The sequence below is a fragment of the Anarrhichthys ocellatus genome, unplaced genomic scaffold, assembly GCF_004355925.1.
Source record: "Anarrhichthys ocellatus isolate YVR2014 unplaced genomic scaffold, GSC_Weel_1.0 scaffold62, whole genome shotgun sequence".
NCBI lineage: Eukaryota > Metazoa > Chordata > Actinopteri > Perciformes > Anarhichadidae > Anarrhichthys > Anarrhichthys ocellatus.
The window spans coordinates 1,128,341-1,151,244 of NW_022280092.1; the positions used below are offsets into that span (position 1 = coordinate 1,128,341).

Sequence of the window (22,904 nt, forward strand, 5' to 3'; positions counted from 1 at the left end):
CACACACACACACACACACACACACACACACACACACACACACAGGCGCTTTTGTTGAAAACTGTCAAAAATCACATGCAGTTACCGAGCGTGCAGGTTTGTGTTCTTTTCCCTGCAGCTTAAGTTAGATGAGTCGTCTTACGTAAGCGGCATGGTTTGCTTCGACCACATTTACCCCCGCGTGCGCGCACACACACACACACACACACACACAGCTCTGAGAAGCAGTCTTCACAGAAGAGCTATATTCAATGTATGGTAAGTGATACCCTCTGTATTTGTGACGGCTGCTCAGCAGGTGATCAGGTCCGGGTTTCAGGCCGTGAATGAAACAACGTTTACTGTGACAGGCCAAAACAATTAGGCCCCGTGTCTGACCCGGGAATAAACAAGAATGTACTAAGTTCCAAATGAACAGATCCGTGTCTGGCTCAGCCATCACATGATCGAGAAAAAAAAAAAAAAAAAGAATGAAGTTATTTAAGTCCTCCATGCTACTAGTGGAGACTAAAGCGGGCTGTATTATGATTACTGTTACTCACTAAGTGTAATAAATGAGTACATTACTCGTATTACTATAGCTAGAAAGGTGGAAACTCGCACTCGCAGCCGGTGCAGTTACTGAGTAACGCGTTACTGCTTAACACCGCTGTTAAATAGAGCAAGTGGACCATTGATGGGTTCTGTGTAACCAACAGTCCTTGTTAAACTAATTTTAAAGAATGAGTTCCCACCAACAGTTTGACACGGTGAAATATAACACTCAATCTGCCCGTAGTCAGTAATGTATAACTTACTAAAGGCTATGACAGTAATAAGATAAAGAGCACTGCCATTACATCGGGAGGACTGCTGCTTTAACAACCGGAATAAATGGAGGAGATCAACAGCTTTGGAAAGCCAGGAGTCAGCTGGCTCATGACCGAGACCCTGAACCAGAGACGGGTCTGCCTGACGAGGAGATCCGTGCATCAGAGGCCGTCACTCACTCGGCGGTATGTGACAGTCTGTGGGCCCCCCCCCCCCCCTGCACCAGTTGCTTGATGCATTTCGATGTGTAAAATGCTTTGAGTCAGGCCGTCAGAGGGAAAGTCACAGTATGTTGGCTTTTTGGTGATTCATCTCGTCGACCGTGCAGCTGCAGTGTCACGTTTCAACATCTATGGGGATGATTGACGCGGCCCCCGAGGAGGTAGGAGGAAGGAGAAAAGTCGTCTTTTACTTTAAATTCAACATAAAAGCAGGTTTAACGCAGTGTTTCTACATGGAGTTAGGTGTTACATGCAGGTAGTGCGAATGGAACATGAACTGTTTATATTGAAAGACAGGAATCACGTATTGTGCCAGACACAATCCCACTTGGATGTAGTCCTAAAAACTCTTAATCCCGCCGGGGAAAACGAGTACAGACATCACTCAGTTGTGCTCCCCTCACACATTATCACCTTCAACAAACGGGACCTGGTCTAAATACAAGACCTTCCTGAATGACTCACACACACCTGTGACAAGTCACAAACATTACTAGAGCTGGCTGGGAGAGACCACAATGCTGGGACACCGGCCAGGCCTGGGCAGCCGGACAATACCCAACAAAGTTATGCAACGCCTGGCGAGACAAACTAGAGCACGCTGGGGGGGGGGGGGTCACCTAAACAGCAGCAAAGCATTTCCTTTTTTTCCTGCGAGCAAATAAAATGTGGCTCAACATCCAAAGAGCAAAAATGAGAAATCTTCTGCACATTTACACTCAAGCAACTAATACGTTACATGAAATTCAGATTTGAATCCACCAGCTGGATGTGATATTTCCCTACAAAAAAAAAAAAAAAACAACAACTGGAAAGTCAAACTTCATGGCTCAAGTTGTATTAATGGGAACCATGAAAAAAAGACTTCCTACATCAGGCAGTAGAAACAGCTGCCAAATAACAACACTATGATAATTCTCTGTAGGTTCATCAGCCCTTTTACATCGTTAGGCTGTAAACACGTTGCCATTTGTTACATTCTTATTATAGAAATATCGGTTTTAGCCACTTTAAAGAATAAGGAAAATAATTACTAGTAGCAACTCTATTCTGCAGCTTTAATGCTCCCTTACTACAGATCTGCATGAATACAGACGACACACACACACACACACACACACACCTTACAATCAGTCAACCAGTAGCAATTATGACAGACTAGAAGTGACATGCAGGGACTACTTAAGTGGAGAGAATGTTGACTCCCTTCTAAGGTATGTTTCGAGGCTGCACTCCGATGGATTAGGCTACGTCACAGTTTAAGGCATTTAATACTTTTGCTCTTCTTTCTACGAACAAGAGAACACAGAGTTAAAAACACTTTTCAAGATATTGTTATCCAAAACGACAAACTACAGCCTCAACCTCTCTCTGACTGATTAGTATTTATTACAGCTTGTATTGCATTCAAATCTGCAGTGTTTCTAATTTCTCGGTTACTTAATAACATAAATATTTTAGAGTCCACGGTGCAAAAAGCTACGGTACTTCCCGTCGTTCAGGTTTGTGCTGTTAATAAATCAAACAGACACCCGGTGGTGTATATTTTTAGGTGACTTCTTGCATTTGTCGCTGGGCAACCCCGGAGGTTTCTTTAGGAACAGCTTAGTTTACTTTAGACCGAACTCAACCAGTCTCCAAAAACGCAACCCATAAAAATGCACAAACACAGCAACTGGTGGAGGTGATGCCAGAGGAGCGTAAATGGAGCCCGGCGCTTTACTGGATGTGAGAATGTGAGAAGTCCCAGGCTTAGACTGGCTATGCAGCGTGGGCAGGAGGAAGAGGAGGAGGAGGAGGAGGAGGGTGTTCCCAGCAGTCAGGCTCACAATCGGTAGAGAGAAAAAGATAAATCAGCGGCCATGATGGTGTCCGAGTTACTTCGATATGTTAAGATGCACACAGTAGGGCCGCACAGCGATGCGTGCTTGCTGGACGGTATTTTAGAAAAAAGGGGTCCTGCCCCATGAATGTGTGAGCTTAACATGAGATCATTCTCAAATATGTCAATTAATGAAGCCTTCTAAGTTTAGCGAGCAGTAAATCTCTTAATTCCTTGACACCAGTGCACAAACATTGCATGTCAAATAGGGGAAGAAATAAGATTACACACCGCAGATTTATTTCATTTTCATGAATATATTATGAGTTGAGTCATACACAGACAGTTATACATTTTTGTATATTAAAAAAAAGGGCATTGATGGTGTATTTTGTGCTTTTAAATAGCATTTAGAAGAGCGTGTGGTCACTCACCATTTCACAGTACTCAAAGACAAGTAGGAAGGGAATGGCCTCAACACACTGTCCCAGGCATTGGAGGATGTTTGGGTGCTGCAGCACTCTGTAGACAAAATAACACAAAGCCTGTTGATGCTGATGCTGATCAGCACTTCAATAAGCTTTGAAAGAACACCTTAAAATACTATCGGTAATATTGGAGAGGAGATTAGGTCTGATGCAATGTGTAAGAGGATGAGAATATGTTTTGAGTTTTGCACAAAGCAGAACATTTGAGGACGTCATCGTGTGCTTTGAGAAAAACTAATTGACATTTTTCACCAGTTTGACATTTTACAGACGAAACTACTTATCGATTAATTAAGAAAATAATCTTTCTATTAATTGACGATGAAAATATCTATTTGTTCCAGCCCTACACGTGTTAAATATATTGATTTTAGATCACCTAATTATAAACAATAATAGCCTTCAGTTAGGATCTGTCTACCTGTATGGATCTCCCTGCTGCAGGAAGTCATTCTGCTCCGTAGCACTTGCATTAGCTTTCAACTCCTTCACCACCACCCTGGCTCCTCCTGGATCAGTGTAGATCTCACTGAGAAGGACCTGTTAGTACATGAAGATACTTCAGGATGAACAAGACACAGAGAAAAGAGCCATGGAGCATTTATGCCTCTACATACAACAAGTTACAAAAGAGGCAAATGTTGAAAAAGGCAACAGATGATATTTGAATGAGGCAGCTGTCCCGTGCATGTATAAAGTTTAATTTTCAATATATGCTGCATACAAATGTATAGTGGGTTTAATGGAAAAAATCAAGAAAAATTGCAAAAAAAACACAATTTAATGTTTTCAGTTTTTATTTTTTTTAGTCGTTTGGGACTGTGCTGAACTTGTACATTAATGAAAGCAGTCTCACCTGTCCAAACCAGCCGTTGCCAATCTCTTGGATATAACTGAGATTGTGACGTGCTACCTGGAAGCCTGTGGACCCCTCTGAGAAAACAACCACAACACAATGTTAATTAAGACTGTGGTAATTAACCAGTTTCAACTGGAGTTATGGAAAAGTTACATTTGTTGTCCTTAATTTCAGTTATTTAAAAAAAAAAAGAAAGAAAGAAGAATACCATCCAGAAACCCAGCCATTAAAACTCTGTCTGCGAGTGTGCATGTGTCTGACCTGTGATACGGGCAGGAGGCTGGAGGTGCGGGGGTCCCGGCAGGGCCACAGGGGACACGGCGAGGGTGTACACCTCGGCGGGGGACTGCATAGAAGGTGTGTCCTCTGCCGGGGGAGTGAAGTCAATCTCATCGTCAAAGTGGTCCTCAAACTCCTACATCAACAGAAATCAAGAGTGGATTCAAAAACAGGCTCGCCATGAGATGACAACACAGAACTGCGGGGCATTCATTTCACAACAGAGCATAAATTCACAGACACTGTGCCTGTGACTCGATGCCCACTCTGCGTATTCATTAGGTTTGGCCTGCGTGGGGGAGCAGGTGGAGCCATGTCCGCCATCTGACTACCTGCCCGCCAGGACTCTCACCTTGAAGTTGATCTCCCGCTCCTTGCAGCAGGTCACACAGTTCACGAGCAACACCGCCAAGGCCAGAAGAGCCGTCAGCGATACCACCAGGGACAGGGAGAGCGAGACGGGCAGCGTGGCCCCCGTGCTTCCACCTGAAATGATGAAAAAGCAAGACAGAAACTAAGCTGAATTATACACACTCACAGCTGTGCTTCATTTCCGAATTAATGAAGAAGAAAATGACAGTTGGCACCAAGCAAACCCAAGCGTAAAAATGTCTAAATCCACCCACAAGAAAGGTTCATTTAAGCTCGACGACAAAAATGAACTGCAACTTCTAGAGCGCATTGCTCCCTTTCACTATCAACTAACACTGTGTGAGACAAAATCAATTACGAGTGCGTAAAACAGTGCATTTTTTTTTATGGTGTACAATTTCTGCAAATATGACAATTGTGACTCTTCCGGCCAGACCACCCAACCTCCGCCCCTCGGAGAGACAGTTGTGGTTGAAGAGCAGCTGATGGTGCAGCAGCGGTGACAGCGAGTGTTAAGTCTGTGCCGGTGGAGATGCTGCTGTCCCAGCAGCAGTCAGGGCTGACAGCCAGCCAGACAGGCCCCCCCCCCCGCGCTGCTCAGCTGCTGCTCTCACACTACACCGATGCTGACCAACGTTCACACAGAGGCTTTACAATTTAGTGCAAACCGACATCTTTGTTCTGCTTCACACGCAAAACACATTAACTATTAAAAGGCCCAAAGTATTCTAACCCCTGTGAGTAACATGGATAATGTGCCGTTAACAAGAAACAATAGTGGGCTCCAGTGGACAGCGAAAACTCATTTATACCAGATTTTGATGATGTCCCACCTCGTCTTCTCGTGTCAAAATGTCACTGCTCATTTGAGTCACTTTGGTCTGTCAGAAGACGTTCAAGTCAATCCCTCCCACTTGGTGATTACATGTATATTGTGTGTGTGTGTGCATGTGCGCTGAAAGACGAGTGAGATTTTGTGTCCCCACTCTTCCTCCTGTGTTTATTCTGTCTCCCACTGGTTGTAGCTTGTCAGGTACATCCTGTCTGCTAGAGGGAGAATCAACACCTACCGAGCCTCCTTCAGATTCCTGACAGACGAAGGTGGGCGCTGAATACATCCAGACTACAAAACCTGCTTCTCCTGCTTCTAGTTTGGTTTTATGTCAGCGCATGAAGGAGAGAAACAGCAGACTTAAGAGTATGACAGTAATACAAGAAGGAAGCCCTTTGGAACTAATGAGAAACCAGATTCAGGCCAATGTGTCGACACTTAAATTACATTTTTTTCCCAAAATATATAAACTGTGCTTTTCCAGATGGGATCAATCTGAAGAATCCTTGCATTATAGTGTAGGTGATGCATGTGAATCTTCACCAAATGATCCTGGAATGTTAAAGGAAATCGTATTTTCTGACGTCCCCAAATCTGTAGCTTATCCCACATTAAATGTGTCATCATTAATCTGTATTTATATTTACGTTCATAGAGGAGTTGACCATTGACCATGCCATTATTAAAAGGTGACAGAGTGCTAACGTTGGCTAAACCTCAGCACCAAAGGTCTCAGGCAGAATAAAAATGAATTAATCTGGCAGCCTTCTCCCCCTCTCATAAATAAATCATTGCTGTGAAATGAAATAGTGGTAAGAACTTGTAGAGGCTGATGGGTAGTCTAAGAACAGAGCGGTGATCTTACGTCTGAACAGTTGTACATCCGGGAGGGGGGTGGGGGGGCAGACAAGATTAGCAGCAATCGCTTCATCTCCCTGAGGAGCATTAGATATGATCCAACGTGTCAGCCGTGATTGAGATTTATTTCATGTCTACCAGACTACGCCGAGCTATTGCCGACAAAAATAGAAAAGGATTGCTCAACCTATTTACTTATGATCACATTACAAATCTAGATCATGATCAAAGACGTCACATGTCACCTCAGCTTTAGGAAATGTAAAGGCAGATGTCCTGTGACGCCAGCTGTAAAATGTTTAAATACACGTAGCTCTGATATTTTACCCATTTCTAAATAATGGATGCCTCCTCAGGATCACATCCACAAATCTCTCCTCTATGCTGAAGATAGAGAAAGTGTGAGCGTTGAAATATTGATGAGAAGAGGAATGAAAGATTAAATGGCTCCGTCATCAGGACACAGGCTTAGCTCTAAATGGAGATGTGTACTTACAACTGTTAAATGAAAGTGTTCCCCATCTTGTCCTTTATCTTCGACATGCGGAGGCTCTTGTTAAGTCGTATATGGGCTGCTGACGGTTGTACTACATTCCTCTGAGCTACAGTTGTAAGAGGAAGGCACAGGTGGAGAACTGCTAGTCGACGCTGCCCAAACCACTGAAATCTGCTGAACATGCATGAATCCAAACCACAGACTGCACAACGTTTTACAACAAACGACACATCAACAACACAAGAAGAGGCAAATACATGCAGGGAGCAGTAAGAAGAAACAAAGTCATAACAGGTGAACAAAGGCCAAAGACACTACGGTGTCCCTTCTTCATCTCTATTTTGGACAGCTGTTAGTTGAAACTGGTGGGTTACAGAGCCACACATGCTCTACATCAAACCAACGTAAACATTTCTAACATGAAACGACGTCTACTGCATGCATGCATGACTGTACTGTTGCCATGTCACGCAACAGAGAGGGAAACCCCTGACTGGGGTCTTCCACTATGCCATGAAGAAGAAGGATTTAAAAGAAGAAGATTTTTCTCTTCTAAAACCACACATCCATCAGATCAAGCTATTATTAAACTCATACCATGTAGTCTGAGACCATCCTTTTGTGAAATGCACATTTCATAATTCTAGACAGGCAAGATTTTCCAAAATTATGAGTCCAAGAGAGAGCTAATGATGAACAGAAAATGTACAGCCCTGTTTAAATCCGATCCAAAATACGTCACGCTGCCTATTTTTCACAAAACACTACCTCCATCTAGAATTATAGCAAACAACGCGATCATCAGTCACTAGCAAGAAGCGATCATTCAGAGAGTATTCCAATTGGCTTAAAATAAAGCTGAACTTCACAACAACCCTGTGAGAAATATTGGCTAGAATTGCAGGCAGCCTTTTTTTTTTTTTTCAACCCTGTCTGTTTCAGCCGAGCAGCGGGGTTCCAGGCGGTGCACGACACCCGGAGAGGCTGCAGCAGCAGTCAGAGAGAAGAAAAACAACACAGTAGCCGGGTCACGGCAGCGCTACATGGGATCAGTTCTCCTCGGTTAGGCCTTATCTGAGTCATGGGTTCATATTATGACTTGGCAGGACCCACCAAATGACTCAACTGGTGTTTTCTTTTGGACCAATACGGCAGGGAGCTGCCAGGTCTCATTTCAGTTCCACTGCATATTTCAGGAGGCATTCACGCAAAAGCAGGAGCTGACCCATTTTTATTTTTGCAAATTTCACCCACCAGTGTGCACAAGTGCATGTCCGAACTTTCCGTTTATGTACAGGATGAGGGATGGCAAATCGTCTGGCTGGCATGTTTGGGTTCTACTAGGAATTGTCTGGCTGCTATGATCAGAAGCACTACGCCTCATTGATCAAATGCACTAGTGGCTGGCCGTCGAAGGAATCCATATTGGATAAGCTTGTGTTCTGTCATTTTCAGTTATAAAATAGTAATATTTCCGTTAAAACCATAAAAACATCCCTTCACAGACTGGTCCACAGTGTGTAGAAACAGCATCCCTTACAGACGGGGTTGGTTATCACGGTATCACTGATGTAGTGGAAGGTTATGGCCAAAGCGTCCACCTTGACTAACAGACCGGACGGGCGTCCATCACACGGCTGTTACTACAGTTGAAACATTGACACTTCTGTTAAAGCTTAACTCGCTACCTTTACTCATGTGTGTAAACACAGCACACGCCACTTGAAGACTAGCTTTGCAAGAGACTTTCCAGTTATTGTTCTTATAAGTGGGATCTCACCCACACGTTATCTAAATGTTTAACTGCATCACATCAGGACACACTGGAAAATTTTGGGGCAAAGAACAGGTTGTAATAAAAGCATAAAAGACATGTGCATGTAATTGCAGCATAACCTTTCCTGCAAGCTGTAACATAATTAGCAAACAACACTGTTGCTAATCATTGACTGGAGCTGATAAGACTGGAATGTGTTATGGTTACACATGACCAAGACCTGACTACAGCATATTCACGTCTGCATCCATTCATTTCTCATGAGGAAGCACGTTGACTGACTGAGCATCTTGCTTTGATAAGCTGCAAAAAGAGTGAAATGCTGAAACCAGTACCGTGTCTCTCAGTGAGTGTATATGGCATCCGCAACACAAGGTTGCAACAAGTGATCATTTTTGTGGTTTGATTCATCTACTTTATTTACTGTACCATTTCTCAGGGAATCAAAGTTCCTAATTTTGTCTGGAAAACCGTGACAATATGTTTAAAAGCAACCAATTCAAAATGTGGGAACCAAATCAGTACTAATATCTGATGTGATGTAACCAAATGTTTCCGTATAAATCAAAATTGTCATGAATTAGTTTTTTATTGGTCAATTACATCAATTACAAAACCGCAAATAAAACAGATTGAATTAAATTGAGTCATACATTCAATTTCCTGCTGGTCTCTGAATCAACATGTGTTATCACACTGGCAAACCTTTTTTTCTTCCGTGAGTACACTTTAATTCATCCAATAATAATAAAGTGATCCCACCCGTGACACAACCTGTGATGAGGAAACAGTGTTTCCATGCTGGTAGGCCAACATTCAGTCTATTGTTCCATAAACTTGGTTTAAATGCCAATGACTGGACCAACCCTCACTGACAGATTAACATGTCTGAAACTGCACTTACAATAGGCTGTACTATATTAACTCAGACACATTTGAGTTAAATATCAATCTGAAATAAACTAGACGAGGTTAGGTATTTTCTGAGTTCTGGTTGAGGAAAACTGTAAAGTTAACTGCTGTTACCAGTTAGCAAAGTCGTGACGATGATATGCTGTTACTTAACATTATAAGCATTATTAAAATGTGCACCAGTCCATATAGACAGAAGGAATTGCCATCCTGCTAACTGTGTTGTCACATAAACAATAGTAGTTAGTCCAGGTGCACCGAAACGGTCTCCAGTGGTTAACAGGAAATGCAGCCAAACTGTTGTGTTGTTAGCTTTTAGCTGCTGATTAGCAGCCACAACTCAACAGAAACACTTGCTAGCTCAGCAGCTAGATAGACAGGAGATGTAGTGAGTGAACAGACGATCGCTTAGCTGTGTATCAGCTTACAGTCAGCTGTCTCACCTGATGTGCGAGGGTATTGAAGAGGGGCACCTTCAGACAGCCAACACACCGACAGGAGGATCCCACCGGCCAGCAACACAACACATCCATAGCGGCTCCTCATCCTCCTAGCTTAAATGTTAGCTAGTGGGAACCGTCGTCCGAAACAATAAATGTCTGTTTTGATGCTAAACCGTTATTAATCATTGATAGCCAGTTGAACGTCAGTGTAGGCTACATAAACGAGCATATTTCCTGTCTGTTTTTGACGTTAGCTACTTACTGTTAGACCAGCTAACTAGCCTCAGCTAGCATGTCAACGCTAACAGTTTCAGCTGACGACAGCAAACACCGCTACGACACGTTCCGTTGTCCATGGAGACAAAACGAGCCATCAACTTTCACGACGTGTCATATTTGATGTTTGTACCGTAATGTTATTTAAATGAACACAGCTAGAGGAAATTAACCGATAGCCCTGACTATCATGAAGCGGCTACCTTCCGAATCGCCATGTTCCTGTACGACGTCACATCACGAAATGAGGCGTAAAAACCTCAAATAATTGACAAGCAATCAAGCCAATCACAGCGAAGAATACCTTCGGGTTAAACACACGGAGCCAATCAGCTTCGAGCTTTATTATCAGGCATGTAAATCCACTGTATCAGAGCTGAAGAGAGCTTTATACATACAGTCACTTGCCAAACATGTGAGGCACGCAAGAATGATTTGGAAAAATGACTTGTCTACAATATATGTTTGTTTTTAGATTTATGGCCAACCATAAACTGCCCAGTAGCATTTAATAGGTGGTCAGGGTAATCTGGCTGCTGCACGGAGGCTGGTTTAAGTACTATGAACTATTTATTGAGGATTTTTTTCATTTTCTTTTTTGTGTTTTGATATGAATGTTGATGGTTGTAGGATTTACCGGGAAACATTGTGAAATAATACTAAATTTTGGTTTCAATAGCTACAAATATAGGAATGATGCTCTTGAAAAGTCAACTTGTTATTTATCCCAGTTAAAGACCATTCCTCTATATATATTTTTTTTTTCCTGACATAATGCTATTTTAATTACTTTCAAGCCATAGCACATGATACTTGATTCTTTTATGAGGTGTGATAAAACCTTTATGGAGAATATATCACCAAATGTAATTATTGTAATACTCTTCATGTTTGTTAACAAGACAAACCCAAATATTTCCCCATTGTTATTTATAGCCAAGACTTACAATAGGACAGCGTCATGTTCTTCTGTTTACACAGTGTCTTTGTTACATTGTTTTAAATTACCATACACATTTAATACTAAAATGAAATTCACATAGCTGATTGATAATTATCACATTAATCTCATGAAAGATTTTGCTTTTCCTGAGTAAACCTGCTTCTGTATTTTATATTATTATTCCTTATTAATATTAATATAAACAATAGTATAAGCAGTAGTTGTAGCAATATCAGTAAAAGCAGTAGATAGTTGTAAGATGAATATTATATGAAGAAATTCCACTCGTTAAAATACATTCATATTTGTGATTATCAGAGTGTCATTATTTTTTACTGTGCCTGCAAGTTTGCACAACAATATGAGTGAGAAAATCATCTGCTCTGATTAACTGATGAAGGAGGAGGAGGAGGCATTCTGTGGCGTGGGGGGAATCTCCCTGGGTTTGAGGACAGATACGTCAGGTTGCTTCTTACACTCCGGATCACGAAGCTGCAAAAGAGTGTTGGTGGCAAGCAGAGCAAGAGGAGCAGAGATCTGTGCATCATAGGCTCAGAGAGTGCAAACCTCACCTTAAGCACAGTGAGTATCAAGCTTTTTGCAATTGCATGTGCTCGGCAATGGTTGTGTGACGATAACTAGCAGTTCTGTGTGATTTTGTACCTTGAAGCATCTCAATCCTTCTGCTTCAAAATAATGGGGAATAAAAAAAGGACCTTTTTGTTTGCTCCTTCAAGTTGCAACTACTTTCTCTTTTATTTTGTAAGCTTGGGTCATCAAGCCATTCTCATGTGATTTAAATCATGTCATATGATGTTTCTCTCTCTGATTGAAATCTTTTGTTAAGTTGTTTATAAGTTACTGTCAAAATAGCACAGCCCTACTGATAAAAGGTATAACTTAGCACCTTAGTTTTTGACAGTGCTGATGTGTCTGAAGACTACTCATGGAGGAACGATTGTGCTTCATCTATCCACACATTTTTATCTGACAGAGACGGTTATATAACAGCAGAAAACACCTGCACCAGTTTTATTTACTGTCACTTTGCATTTCCTCCGTACGTGTGTGTTAGCACCCCTCAGGCAGCTACAGAGGACCATGGCATTTGCAGGGCTACTGAGCGACGAGGACATCAGGGCTGCGATCCAGGCTTGTCAAGGTGAGTCAGACAGCAGGCACGCTCGCACGCAGGGAGACACACACATTAACACAAGTTAGTGAATATAAATCCACACACATATTGCAGAGAGAGAGAGAGAGAGAGAGAGAGAGACAGACATTGTGAAACCCATGCAGTCTCACTAGGGATACCATGTACGCGTTGTTCACAGCGGGGACAGGGAGCCTGCAGGTAACCAGGCAGCCATGTGGCAGGAGAGCAGTCATCACCCAGATACCAAAGTGTTTTTTCGCAGAGCATTCACACAGAAAGACCCAAATCACACAAGATATACAGCCCTCACTTCCCAAAGCACTTCATCAGTAATCTATAGTGATTGTGTTTGCATGACAAGGCAGACGCAGCACAACCCCTCAGATGAAAATCAAATGTCAGTGCTTATATGCCCTTTATTCAGGAGAACCCCCCTGTTAGCAATGATTCAGGCAAAAAATCATGCAAGCTGTGTCTAATTTCTGTGAATGTATGTATGGAGGTAGTATTTCTATGATTTATTTCAAGAAGTGATGGAAAATTAAATGTTTTATTAAAGTGGGCATATCAGACAAATTATCTTCAAGATATTGATATTTTTCTTTCACCATTTCCTGTCCTTTATTTTAAGATGAATATTCTTAAATCTTATAATCTCGCATTCTGTGGCTGCAAGTCTTATTCAGCGAATAATTGTGATGTACTTGAGGGTAAGAATTTCCTCTCTGAACAGCTTGATACAAAAAAAAGGCTTTTAACATTTACAGTAGGTTTGCATTCGGCTCATGGGCAATATTCAGTGTGCTTTCAGTGTTTCGATGGCTTAATGACATAGCCTATAATGGTGTAAGACAGTGATGTGCTACAGGGTATATATTGGTAAATGTCATCGGTGGAAGAATGAAAGTCATCTGAGCGAATGAGTACATGCGACATCTCTATTCAGTTTCTCACCATTGTTGCTTTCTTGTCATTCTGTGATTGACCTCTCACTCCCACATCTGTCTGCCTCTCTTTTTTGCTCACTTCTTCTCTCTCCTATGCCGATGCAGCTCCAGGCACATTCGACTTCAAGTCGTTCTTTGCTCAAGTGGGACTGGCCAGCTCATCCGAGGCGGATAGAAACAAAGTCTTTGCGGTCCTGGACCAAGACAAGAGCGGATATATTGAGGAGGAAGAGCTCAAGTAAGGATAGCATGTGTCTGTGTGTGGTTTACAGGCTAGACCGAGGATACAGATGAGCGTGTGAGTGTGTTTGTGCATGTGTAGCCATCGTGACGGCCCACAGGTTGAGGTCACTGTATGAATGAATTCGGTAATAAATGAGGGGGGAGGGCTGGTGAGTGAGTGATGGGGAGGGGGATTGCTCAGAAAGGCCTGCAGGGTAAGAAAATGACATCAGAAAAGATACATTCAATGATGATATAAGCCTGAACTTTTCTCTCATATTTTTTGCGCACCCATCAGGCTGTTCCTTCAGAATTTCTCTCCGGGGGCGAGAGAGCTGACTGTGGCCGAGACCAAGGCTCTGATGGCTGCAGGCGATAAGGATGGAGATGGCAAGATTGGGATGGAAGGTGGGTGCATGTAAAACATCTGAAAAAAGCTGACGGCAGATGAGAAAAAGGAGCCGTTTGTGCAGGGGAGCTGTCCGTTACTTAGTACTGAAATTACAGTCTATAAAGCACATACAAAAACAGTATCAAATTGTACACCAAATTATGTGTTGATTGTTTAGCTATAACCATACTATTGTTTTACATTGACTTGTACGGAGAGCACTGTTGTGCTTAATAGGAATATCTGACTGAATTTATTTTTCTCCCCCACAGAGTTCTGTGATATCCTGAAATAAAGAGGATGAACATCTTTGACCACAGCTGTTTTTCCTGATTTTAAGTTAACGGTTTTCGTATGGAAATCCTGATTTTCCAGATTGATTGATGCAAAGACCAGAAACCTGGGATATTCTCTACCTGCCTGCTGCTCTCCCTGTTTATGTGTTACAATAAAGATGTTTGGTGGACAGACGGCTAAAGCTGGACGTTATAGTGTGTGCGTGTGTTTAATCAATCAGGTACCTGGAATGGGTTAATAAATGTATTTAAGATGTGATATAACTGTGTACTGCTATTTTTTCACCTGCCTGAAATGGATAATGCATTATGTGTCTCATGTAGGCCTTAAAATGAACACTTAAACTACTGTAATAACATTCAGAGGTTTGAATCAACGTATTCATGTAAAGTCCCTGCATCACTTAAGGTGACCGTGACCAACAAGTTGACTATATGTTGAATCATATGAGACTTTCTCACCGATTTATCTTGCGCAAAGACATAGCATCACTAAATAATGATGACTATTCACTAGTTCATGAGCAGGACTCAAACAGGAAATAGTTCCTGTTTGACAGGATAATGTTTGATGAGTGCCCTATTGACTCAGCTACTGACTCACACTGGCATCTGCCCTGGTGATGATGACATAATTAGGCATAGTTGTGATGTAAGGAAAACCCCTTAGGCCTTTTCCACAGAAGCCATTTCGACTTTTCACTGTTTGAAAAGCACAAGTGTGAGTAACAAAACAAATGATGTGTGAATTCCCCTCAGCTGCTTTGATTTCAGGGTCCCGTGTGTCAGGATCCCTGTCAGACCAGACACCTCCCATGGCCACACAGCTGCAGCCACTCCAGCCGATTACCTCCTGCAGGCTGACACACCAGACTCAGGTCCCACTAACGCTTTCCCTGGCACTATATAAACTCTGGTCCTGCAGCCTGGGGTTGTCAGGTCGTACCGTCTTTCACCCGCTTCAACCCCGTTGCATCTTCGGCCTCGAGCGCCTGCCTCCGGTGTCCGTTGGTCCGGGAATCCCCAGTGCCCTCCGTGGTGTTAACGGACTACACACCGCTGCTCTGCCCTCTGTTGTGTTAACGGACTACTCGCACGTCAAGCTGCCAGCCCTCCGGTGTCGAGCCACGGGACTCACACCGTCGATCTGCCTACTCTCTGGTGTCGGACCACGGGCTCCACACCTTCCTGTCATCTTTATTCAGGCTAAATAAAACCTGTTTATACCAACTTCTGTCTCCTGTGGTCTTGCTATTGAGTCCTAACCGTGAACTCCCGTGACAGAACGACCTGACCATAATGGACCCAGCAACCACAGGAGCAGCTACGCTGTACAGACATAACAGTCTGCTGGAGGAGATGAGAAGCTTCGCGTCTGAAGTTTCCCGTCTTGGCTGTTTCGTGCAGGAACTAGCTCGGACAGTCATGTCTCCACCAGTTCCAGCACCCGCACTATTCCCTCCAGTACTCGCTCCGCCAGTCCGGGAATTCCCTGTGCCGTCTCCAGAGCCCTATGACGGAACACTGGGGAAGTGCCAGGGCTTCCTGTTGCTATGCCAACGGGTATTTGACCGTCAGCCTCGGACGGGCCCAAAGTTTCCTACATGGTTGGATTACTGCGGGGAAGGGCTTTGGACTGGGCCGCGACATTAGGTTTTGATCGGCCTAATACTGTGTTATGTGGACTTTGTGGAGGATCTGAGGGGAGTTTTTGATCCTCCGGTGGCCTCCGATTATGCGGCTAAGCGCCTTCTTAGCCGGAGACAGGGCCAATAAGGTGTAGCGGAACACTCGGTGGTCCGGCCGACTCCGGCTCCCCGTATTCGGACGGCATTCCGGCCGACACCGTATCTAGCTGCTGCCTCGGAGCCGCAGCGAACTCCAGCTCCTGTTCCTGCCGCAGCCAGCTCCTGTTCCTGCCGCCTCTGCGCCAGCTCCAGTCCCGGCCGCCGCCGTCTCCGAACCGCAGCCAGCTCCAGTCCCGGCCGCCGCCGTCTCCGAACCGCAGCGACCTCCAGTTGCCGTCTCGGAGCAGCAGCGACCTCCAGTGCCTGCCGCCGCTGCCGTCTCGGAGCAGCAGCGACCGCCAGTGCCTGCCGCCGCCTTCGGGTTGCAGCGACCTCCAGTTCCTGCCGCCGCTGGACCAGCATCCTATTCCCCGGAGCCCCGACTCAGAGTCCGAGTCCAGCCCACCGGAGCACCCGTGTCCGGAGCCCTTCTGCCCGCCCGGCCGTCCGCCGGAGCACCCGTGTCCGGAGCCCTTCTGCCCGCCCGGCCGTCCGCCGGAGCACCTGTGTCCGAAGCAAGTCGGCCGTCCGCCGGAGCACCTGTGTCCGAAGCAAGTTTGGCCGTCCGCCGGAGCACCTGTGGCCGAAGCTCTTTTGCGGCCCCGTGGCTGGTCAGATCCAGTCACCCATCCTCCGGACCCCCTCCGCCCACCCTGGTTGGCTTTGTATCTGCTGGGACGTCCCTCCTCCGGACCCCCTCCGCCCACCCTTGTTTGTTGTTCTGGACGGTGTAGCTACGTCTGGAATCCGTTCCTTGAGGGGGGGGGTACTGTCAGATCCCTGTCAGACCAGACACCTCCCATGGCCACACAGCTGCAGCCACTCCAGCCGATTACCTCCTGCAGGCTGACACACCAGACTCGGGTCCCACTAACGCTTTCCCTGGCACTATATAAACTGGTCCTGCAGTCTGGGGTTGTCAGGTCGTACCTTCTTTCACCCGCTTCAACCCCGTTGCATCTTCGGCCTCGAGCGCCGGTGTCCGTTGGTCCGGGAATCCCCCGTGCCCTCCGTTGTGTTAACGAACTACACACTGCTGCTCTGCCCTCCGTTGTGTTAACGGACTACTCACGCCGTCAAGCTACCAGCCCTCCGGTGTCGAGCCACGGGACATCACACCGTCAAGCTGCCAGCCCTCCGGTGTCGAGCCACGGGACTCACACCGTCGATCTGCCTACTCTCTGGTGTCGGACCACGGGCTCCACACCTTCCTGTCATCTTTATTCAGGCTAAATAAAACCTGTTTATACCAACTTCTGTCTCCTGTGGTCTTGCTATTGGGTCCTAACCGTGAACTCCCGTGACACCGTGCTGTTTATGCTGGCTCACTGTCACTCTCACTGGCTCACTTGAACAGAGCATCGTTGGATGTTAGAGACATCGTTAGTGTTATTAGTAACACCTGTGTTTTCCGTGCTATAACAAGTCAAAAATGGCCTGTTGTGATTCACTGCTGCAGATCATTTTATAACCTAGAACTTGTGATAGTGGGGAAATTGAACAGCCACTTCACCAATTTCCCCACTTTTGAAATAGTATTTTCAATTGATGGGACCCCTCTTCAAATGCTAGGACACATGGGCGTTTCCAGAAACAGTCACTGTTTTCCTTATTGGGATTATTACTGCCTTCTGCTGGACGGATTTTGAATTCCTGCAGACACAGGTAGAAATAGCCACCTTATGGAGCATACTTTATGGTATTGAAACAGAATTCAGATGAGTGGTTAGGTTTAAATAGCCTACAGGTTAACAGTCTAGCTTTTACATTTCTTGAAGGCCACAAAAACAAACCCATCAGATGCACAAAAGAAAATAATTCCAAAAAAAAAAAATTACAAAAGGGGCATGTTTGTATCATGCATTAATAGTTATTCATACGAATTTTGTGCCATGGCAGCTCGTCAGCGTTAAATGAGGTGAGGTGACGACATATTCCTAACTTGTTTACATGTTTAAGCTCGCAAATGCATAGCACACAAATATTAGTCTGATTGACTGGTGCATTGCCTGCTCAGGACAGGGATACGGTGGTGTAGGCCCCAAAGACCTGCTTGGCCGCTGGCTTGAAACTCGACCTACTGCAGAGTTCAAATGGACCATATGCAAATATATGGTGGCCTGTATTTTAAGTATAGCTAGTTAATGTTACAGGATAGAAACATAGTCTATGTATCATCCGAGACCAGCTCGGAGGCTTCAGATGAAAGAATGAGAACCTGACTCCAAGAATTTATACAAACTATAATAAAAAAAGCAATTAGGTAAATCGACTTCTGAGCAGCCTGCAACAGACACTGCATGCATGAGTATCAAATAATGCTGGTAAAGATAAAATAGGTCATACTGTATTATGTTTGACGCAAATGCATGTGAATGGGCTATCTGGGAACATTTTTACTGATTCCACCAGAGACAGAAAGTCTGACAAGCAGTCTATCACAGAGAGACATCTATTATCATAAATAAGAAGATAAAACCCAATGGTGCTTTTGAGGGCAGTCCTTCCACATATGTTTACAACATTTTAGTAGCCAATAATACTTTTTTTAACAGAACATTTCCTCTGTTCATTGATAAAGTGAGCAGCAGTTAGCATTGGCAGTCATTTGAGCTCATTCATGTGGCAATCCACGTTGCTTTTCTCAGGAATATGACCCTTGGCCGACATACCCACTCTCACACATTCATCAATATTGTCAGATGAAATTTACAGCATCAGAATTCAACATGTTGAATGCTTTAAATGATATGGAGGCAACGTGTCGCCGTCAAGTCAGCGAGCAGGCCTGCTCAGGTTTCCACACGTCTAGCTATAGGCCTCAGCACACATGGTAGCATCCTCATTTGTTCACCTAAAAATAGGTCGAGACTACTTGACACATTTTTTTCGAAACCCATGCATCTTGGCACCTGATACTGAGACTCAAATCTCTGTAAATGGTGTTGCTCAAGGATATATAAGAGAGATGGGTTACTGCAGGAGACATTCACTCTCGAGTCCTCCTTGGTTTTCACTCGCCTCAACGCAACCCAAAGGTGAGTTGGATGTGTGCGCCCTGCAATGGCAGAGTGGGAGGAAAGGGATTGAGACGAGGAGAACCTCTTGGACTATAACTTTAGAGAGAAATGGAACCAACATTGAAAGAAACTACACGGACCACAGGACGACTCAATCAGTGCGAAAAGGAGGCCCAACTGTGGCCATTTGGTTTCGACGGATCAATATCTCTGGATGATAATTGTGCTATTTCTTTCTCTTTCAACCGGATGAAAAAAAGCTATCGACGCGTTTGACATCACTGTGTTTCCCCGGCTGCAAAGTTCATTCGCAGCCGTGATTCATGTTGCCGTGAGATGGCCTCTCAGTGGGAGCATCATCTATTTAGTGCCATAGCAGCGTTGGGATAAACAGAGTCAGACCTGAGCTGACATCCGGAACCAAAGAGCAGCGCTCTATCCCTTAGGAAAAGAAAGCGGTGATGCTCAGGGGCAGCATTTGCTAATTAAAGCAATTCATTTTCACTAAAACAAACACGAGGCTTTGAACATTTTTATGTTTCTAGATTCTTTCCAAGGTGTTACTGAATTTTCCATCTCTTGTGAAGCAAGAGGAGGAAAAGCCTCGTTTAATACTTGGAAGTTGATACATGATTTCAGGCTGTGTTATAATGATTTAAAAACCTATAGGAAAACACAAACCCTCTGATACCAGTCTGAAGTGACTGTATCTTAGGCCCTCCGAATAGCAGAACCCCCAAAATACAAAACATCAGTAGTTATTGCTTTAATGAAGGATATTTGCAATGCAACCTCATGGCTACTGTCTGGGATTTGTGATGCTTGTGTCTTCTTTCCTCCCTCAGAATAAAAAATGGCCTTCGCTAGTGTCCTCAATGAAGCTGATGTAAAAGCCGCTCTGGCCGGCTGCGCAGGTGAGCTTCACTATCTTAACTTAGTACAAAGTAGATTATACAGTCAACACACGCACTTCATCCTCATTATTATTATTTGTAAATTATGAATATAAATGAATTACAAATGCAAAGTTGATTGAAAAAAAAACCCCAACTGATATCCATTGATATCTATGTACTGAACTCTCAGTTTCCTAAACTGCCAGCCACAGTAATCCTATTTAGTCAACACTGAGGTAGCTTGACAGGGTGCTAATGGTGTTAAAATGTGTTCCAGCTGCTGACTCCTTTGACTACAAGACGTTCTTCAAGGCATGCGGAATGTCCGGCAAGTCCGCCCATGAGGTCAAGAAAGCTTTCTACATCATTGACCAGGACAACAGTGGCTTCATTGAGGAGGAGGAGCTGAAGTAAGACACTCAAGCAACTTTCACTTAAGCCAGCAATGCCTCTGTAGCTCAAAATATGCACCAGATTTAATATTGCTGTACGGTTTGTTTTTTTTTGCAAGGGGGCAGCTTTACTTAATTTAATTTAACATGTTGTCTTAGTTTGGCTTTAATCTGTGGCTCAAACGCACTCACTGCAATACAAAAAACAAAAGAAATGCCACGTTTAATGAAGCCTGAAGGTTTTATGACTGTACATCCACACTTCTATGGACAGGCTTGTTGCATTTGCCTTAAAATCTGAAACACTTTAAGTGATGCTCATTCTGCACAGTGATTTACAATTAATTAGTATAGTCTGAGATGCTCATTCTAACACCTGCTGTTGTGTCCCCCCCGTCAGGCTGTTCCTGCAGAACTTCAGTGCTGGTGCCAGAGCACTCACTGACAAGGAGACCGCGGCATTCCTCATCGCTGGTGACAGTGATGGTGATGGCAAGATCGGAGTCGAGGGTAGGACTTCTTTCTGTTTTTGAGCAGAGTGCACTTTCTACATACCTTTGAACGTAGCAGAAATCAGCAGAGACATGCATGGTTAATTCTGATACTTACTGGCAATGGACTCTCAATTAACCTGCATCACAGTTAAATATACATTATCCATTCACATACATCCACGCACAGACCAGTCCAATGAGCCTAGCTCATACCAGCATGATGACATTCTGTTCACTACTAATGGCAGTTTCATTCTACTTTCACAGAGTTTGCTTCTATGGTGAAGGCATAACTTTCCACTGACCAAGATCCACTTCTTTTCATTGAACTGCGAACTCCTTGCAAGATTCCCTATCCACCAGCTGAAAGAATATTTTTTTATATCTTATTTATGAGTTGTCTGCAGATTATTTCTCAACATGGAACACATGTTTTTACTGTGAATGATACTTAGATGTGTTAAATGTTCTGAAAAATGACTTGTGCAAACTGTACAACACCATCTGCACTTTTGAGGAAGAGTGAAAAACCAGGAATAAATACTCTTTTGGTCTAAAGTCATCTGCTTCAGGTCAGTCATCTTTGTACTGCGCTTCATACAGCACTTGTTTTGATGGTCGGTCAACGAGATGGGGAGGATAGCTAGACTCAAGCTGGCAAACACGTTGGGAATAGCCCTCTTTGCTCATATACTTCCTGGATCCAGGGAGGTTTGCAATGGATAGCTGTCACACACAGTGTAATCAGGTGGTGTCTTCCAGGGACTTTTCCTCCATCCACTGCTGAGTAGTCAATTAGATGATGTGCTGTGGCAACAGGAGGGCTATTAACAGCTACTGTTGCATCATCAGGAACTTTTGAATCTGGTGCATTGATGCACATCTTTAGTGATCTCAGGGGTTCCTTTTCAATTCAGTCAGTTTTGTTTTGTAGTGTTTAGAATGTGTCACATGTATTTGGGACATATTCTACATGAATGTTTTAGCATAGAAATAAATTCAAATAGATCATCAGTCAGATTTAAAACAAATTCCAATTCAAGGGGGAGCTATGTGTGCTCAGGGATCTGCAAATCAGCAATATGTAAACCCTCAACCCTATCAGATGACATGCTGAGCTTGTTACCATCAACCAGTGGTCAAAACTAAAAGATAGTAACAGCAGCCTGATGCCGGCTCACCCTCACCCCAAAGGGCAGTGCTGCCACCTATAGGTGAAAGATATAATCTCAGCATTACAAGTGTACAGCTATAAATGTCAAGATGCACCATACAGAACATCCTTCTCCTTCTGTCATTTACTTTGTTTGGAGGTTACAAAAAAAAGATGAAACATTTCCATGTGCTTTTAAACATATCGAGCTCTTAGAATAACACGAATGGTAGGCTGCATGTGCTTACAAAGAACAGGGATAAAGAAGAGATAAATCTGACAAAACACAAATGACTTGAAAATACTAATATGACACGTTGTGGCTGTGAATAGGCAACTATCAGGTGGACAATATCAAACATAGAGAAGGAACTATACATTTTTTAAGACATAAATATAATCCATAAGTGTGAAAGAAAGGCTCTTTTACTCTGGTAAAGTCATGAATCCAACAGCCAATGTATTCCAAATTAACAATGTAACACCAAAAGAGGAACAACCAAGTGGCAGCCTTAATGCATGCTCCGTATCCTCTTGAATAGCCTACTGTTGTGTGTAGCCAGCAGCACTTCCAATTTGTCCTCCTCAGCAGTGCACAAGCCTATTCTTAGCGTTGAGGGGGACATTAAAGACTTCTTCAAACGCACCTTTTAAGCGTCTTCATTTGTGAAGCTTAAAAGCATGCGTTAAGGCTGCCACTTGGTTGTTCCTCTTTTGGTGTTTTTTTTTTTTTTTTTTTTTTTTTTTTTTTTTTTTTTTTTT

The 22,904-nt window shown here is 43.7% G+C and overlaps 3 protein-coding genes across 5 annotated transcripts in view; 2 read left to right on the top strand and 1 right to left on the bottom strand.

Moving 5' to 3' along the window:
• The window catches only part of lmtk2 (lemur tyrosine kinase 2), a 21,698-nt gene extending 11,026 nt beyond the window's left edge, over window positions 1-10,672 (bottom strand). Inside the window, exons 1-7 of one of the 3 annotated variants that reach the window (XM_031872127.1) lie at window positions 7,635-10,255; window positions 7,038-7,143; window positions 4,832-4,965; window positions 4,462-4,615; window positions 4,198-4,274; window positions 3,763-3,881; window positions 3,288-3,375 (exon numbers count right to left, since the gene is read on the bottom strand). In XM_031872127.1, the coding sequence (XP_031727987.1) occupies window positions 3,288-3,375; window positions 3,763-3,881; window positions 4,198-4,274; window positions 4,462-4,552 (375 nt within the window). In that variant the 5' untranslated portion in view covers window positions 4,553-4,615; window positions 4,832-4,965; window positions 7,038-7,143; window positions 7,635-10,255. Of the gene's footprint in view, window positions 1-3,287; window positions 3,376-3,762; window positions 3,882-4,197; window positions 4,275-4,461; window positions 4,616-4,831; window positions 4,966-7,037 lie in introns of all 3 variants that reach the window. The other 2 variants (XM_031872125.1, XM_031872126.1) reach the window with 2 other exon arrangements.
• A 1,209-nt stretch (window positions 10,673-11,881) lies between these two features.
• Window positions 11,882-14,647, top strand: LOC116397090 (parvalbumin beta-like). Its single transcript, XM_031872238.1, has 5 exons — window positions 11,882-11,970; window positions 12,464-12,550; window positions 13,597-13,729; window positions 14,012-14,121; window positions 14,377-14,647. The coding sequence occupies exons 2-5, from the start codon at window positions 12,490-12,492 to the stop codon at window positions 14,397-14,399; spliced, it is 327 nt and encodes a 108-aa protein (XP_031728098.1). The 5' UTR covers window positions 11,882-11,970; window positions 12,464-12,489; the 3' UTR covers window positions 14,400-14,647.
• A 5,413-nt stretch (window positions 14,648-20,060) lies between these two features.
• On the top strand, window positions 20,061-21,302 carry LOC116397091 (parvalbumin beta-like). The gene is made up of 4 exons (XM_031872239.1): window positions 20,061-20,121; window positions 20,381-20,513; window positions 20,896-21,005; window positions 21,257-21,302. Exons 1-4 carry the CDS (start codon window positions 20,061-20,063, stop codon window positions 21,280-21,282), a joined length of 330 nt encoding a protein of 109 aa, XP_031728099.1. The 3' UTR covers window positions 21,283-21,302.
• The last annotated feature ends 1,602 nt before the right edge of the window (window positions 21,303-22,904 follow it).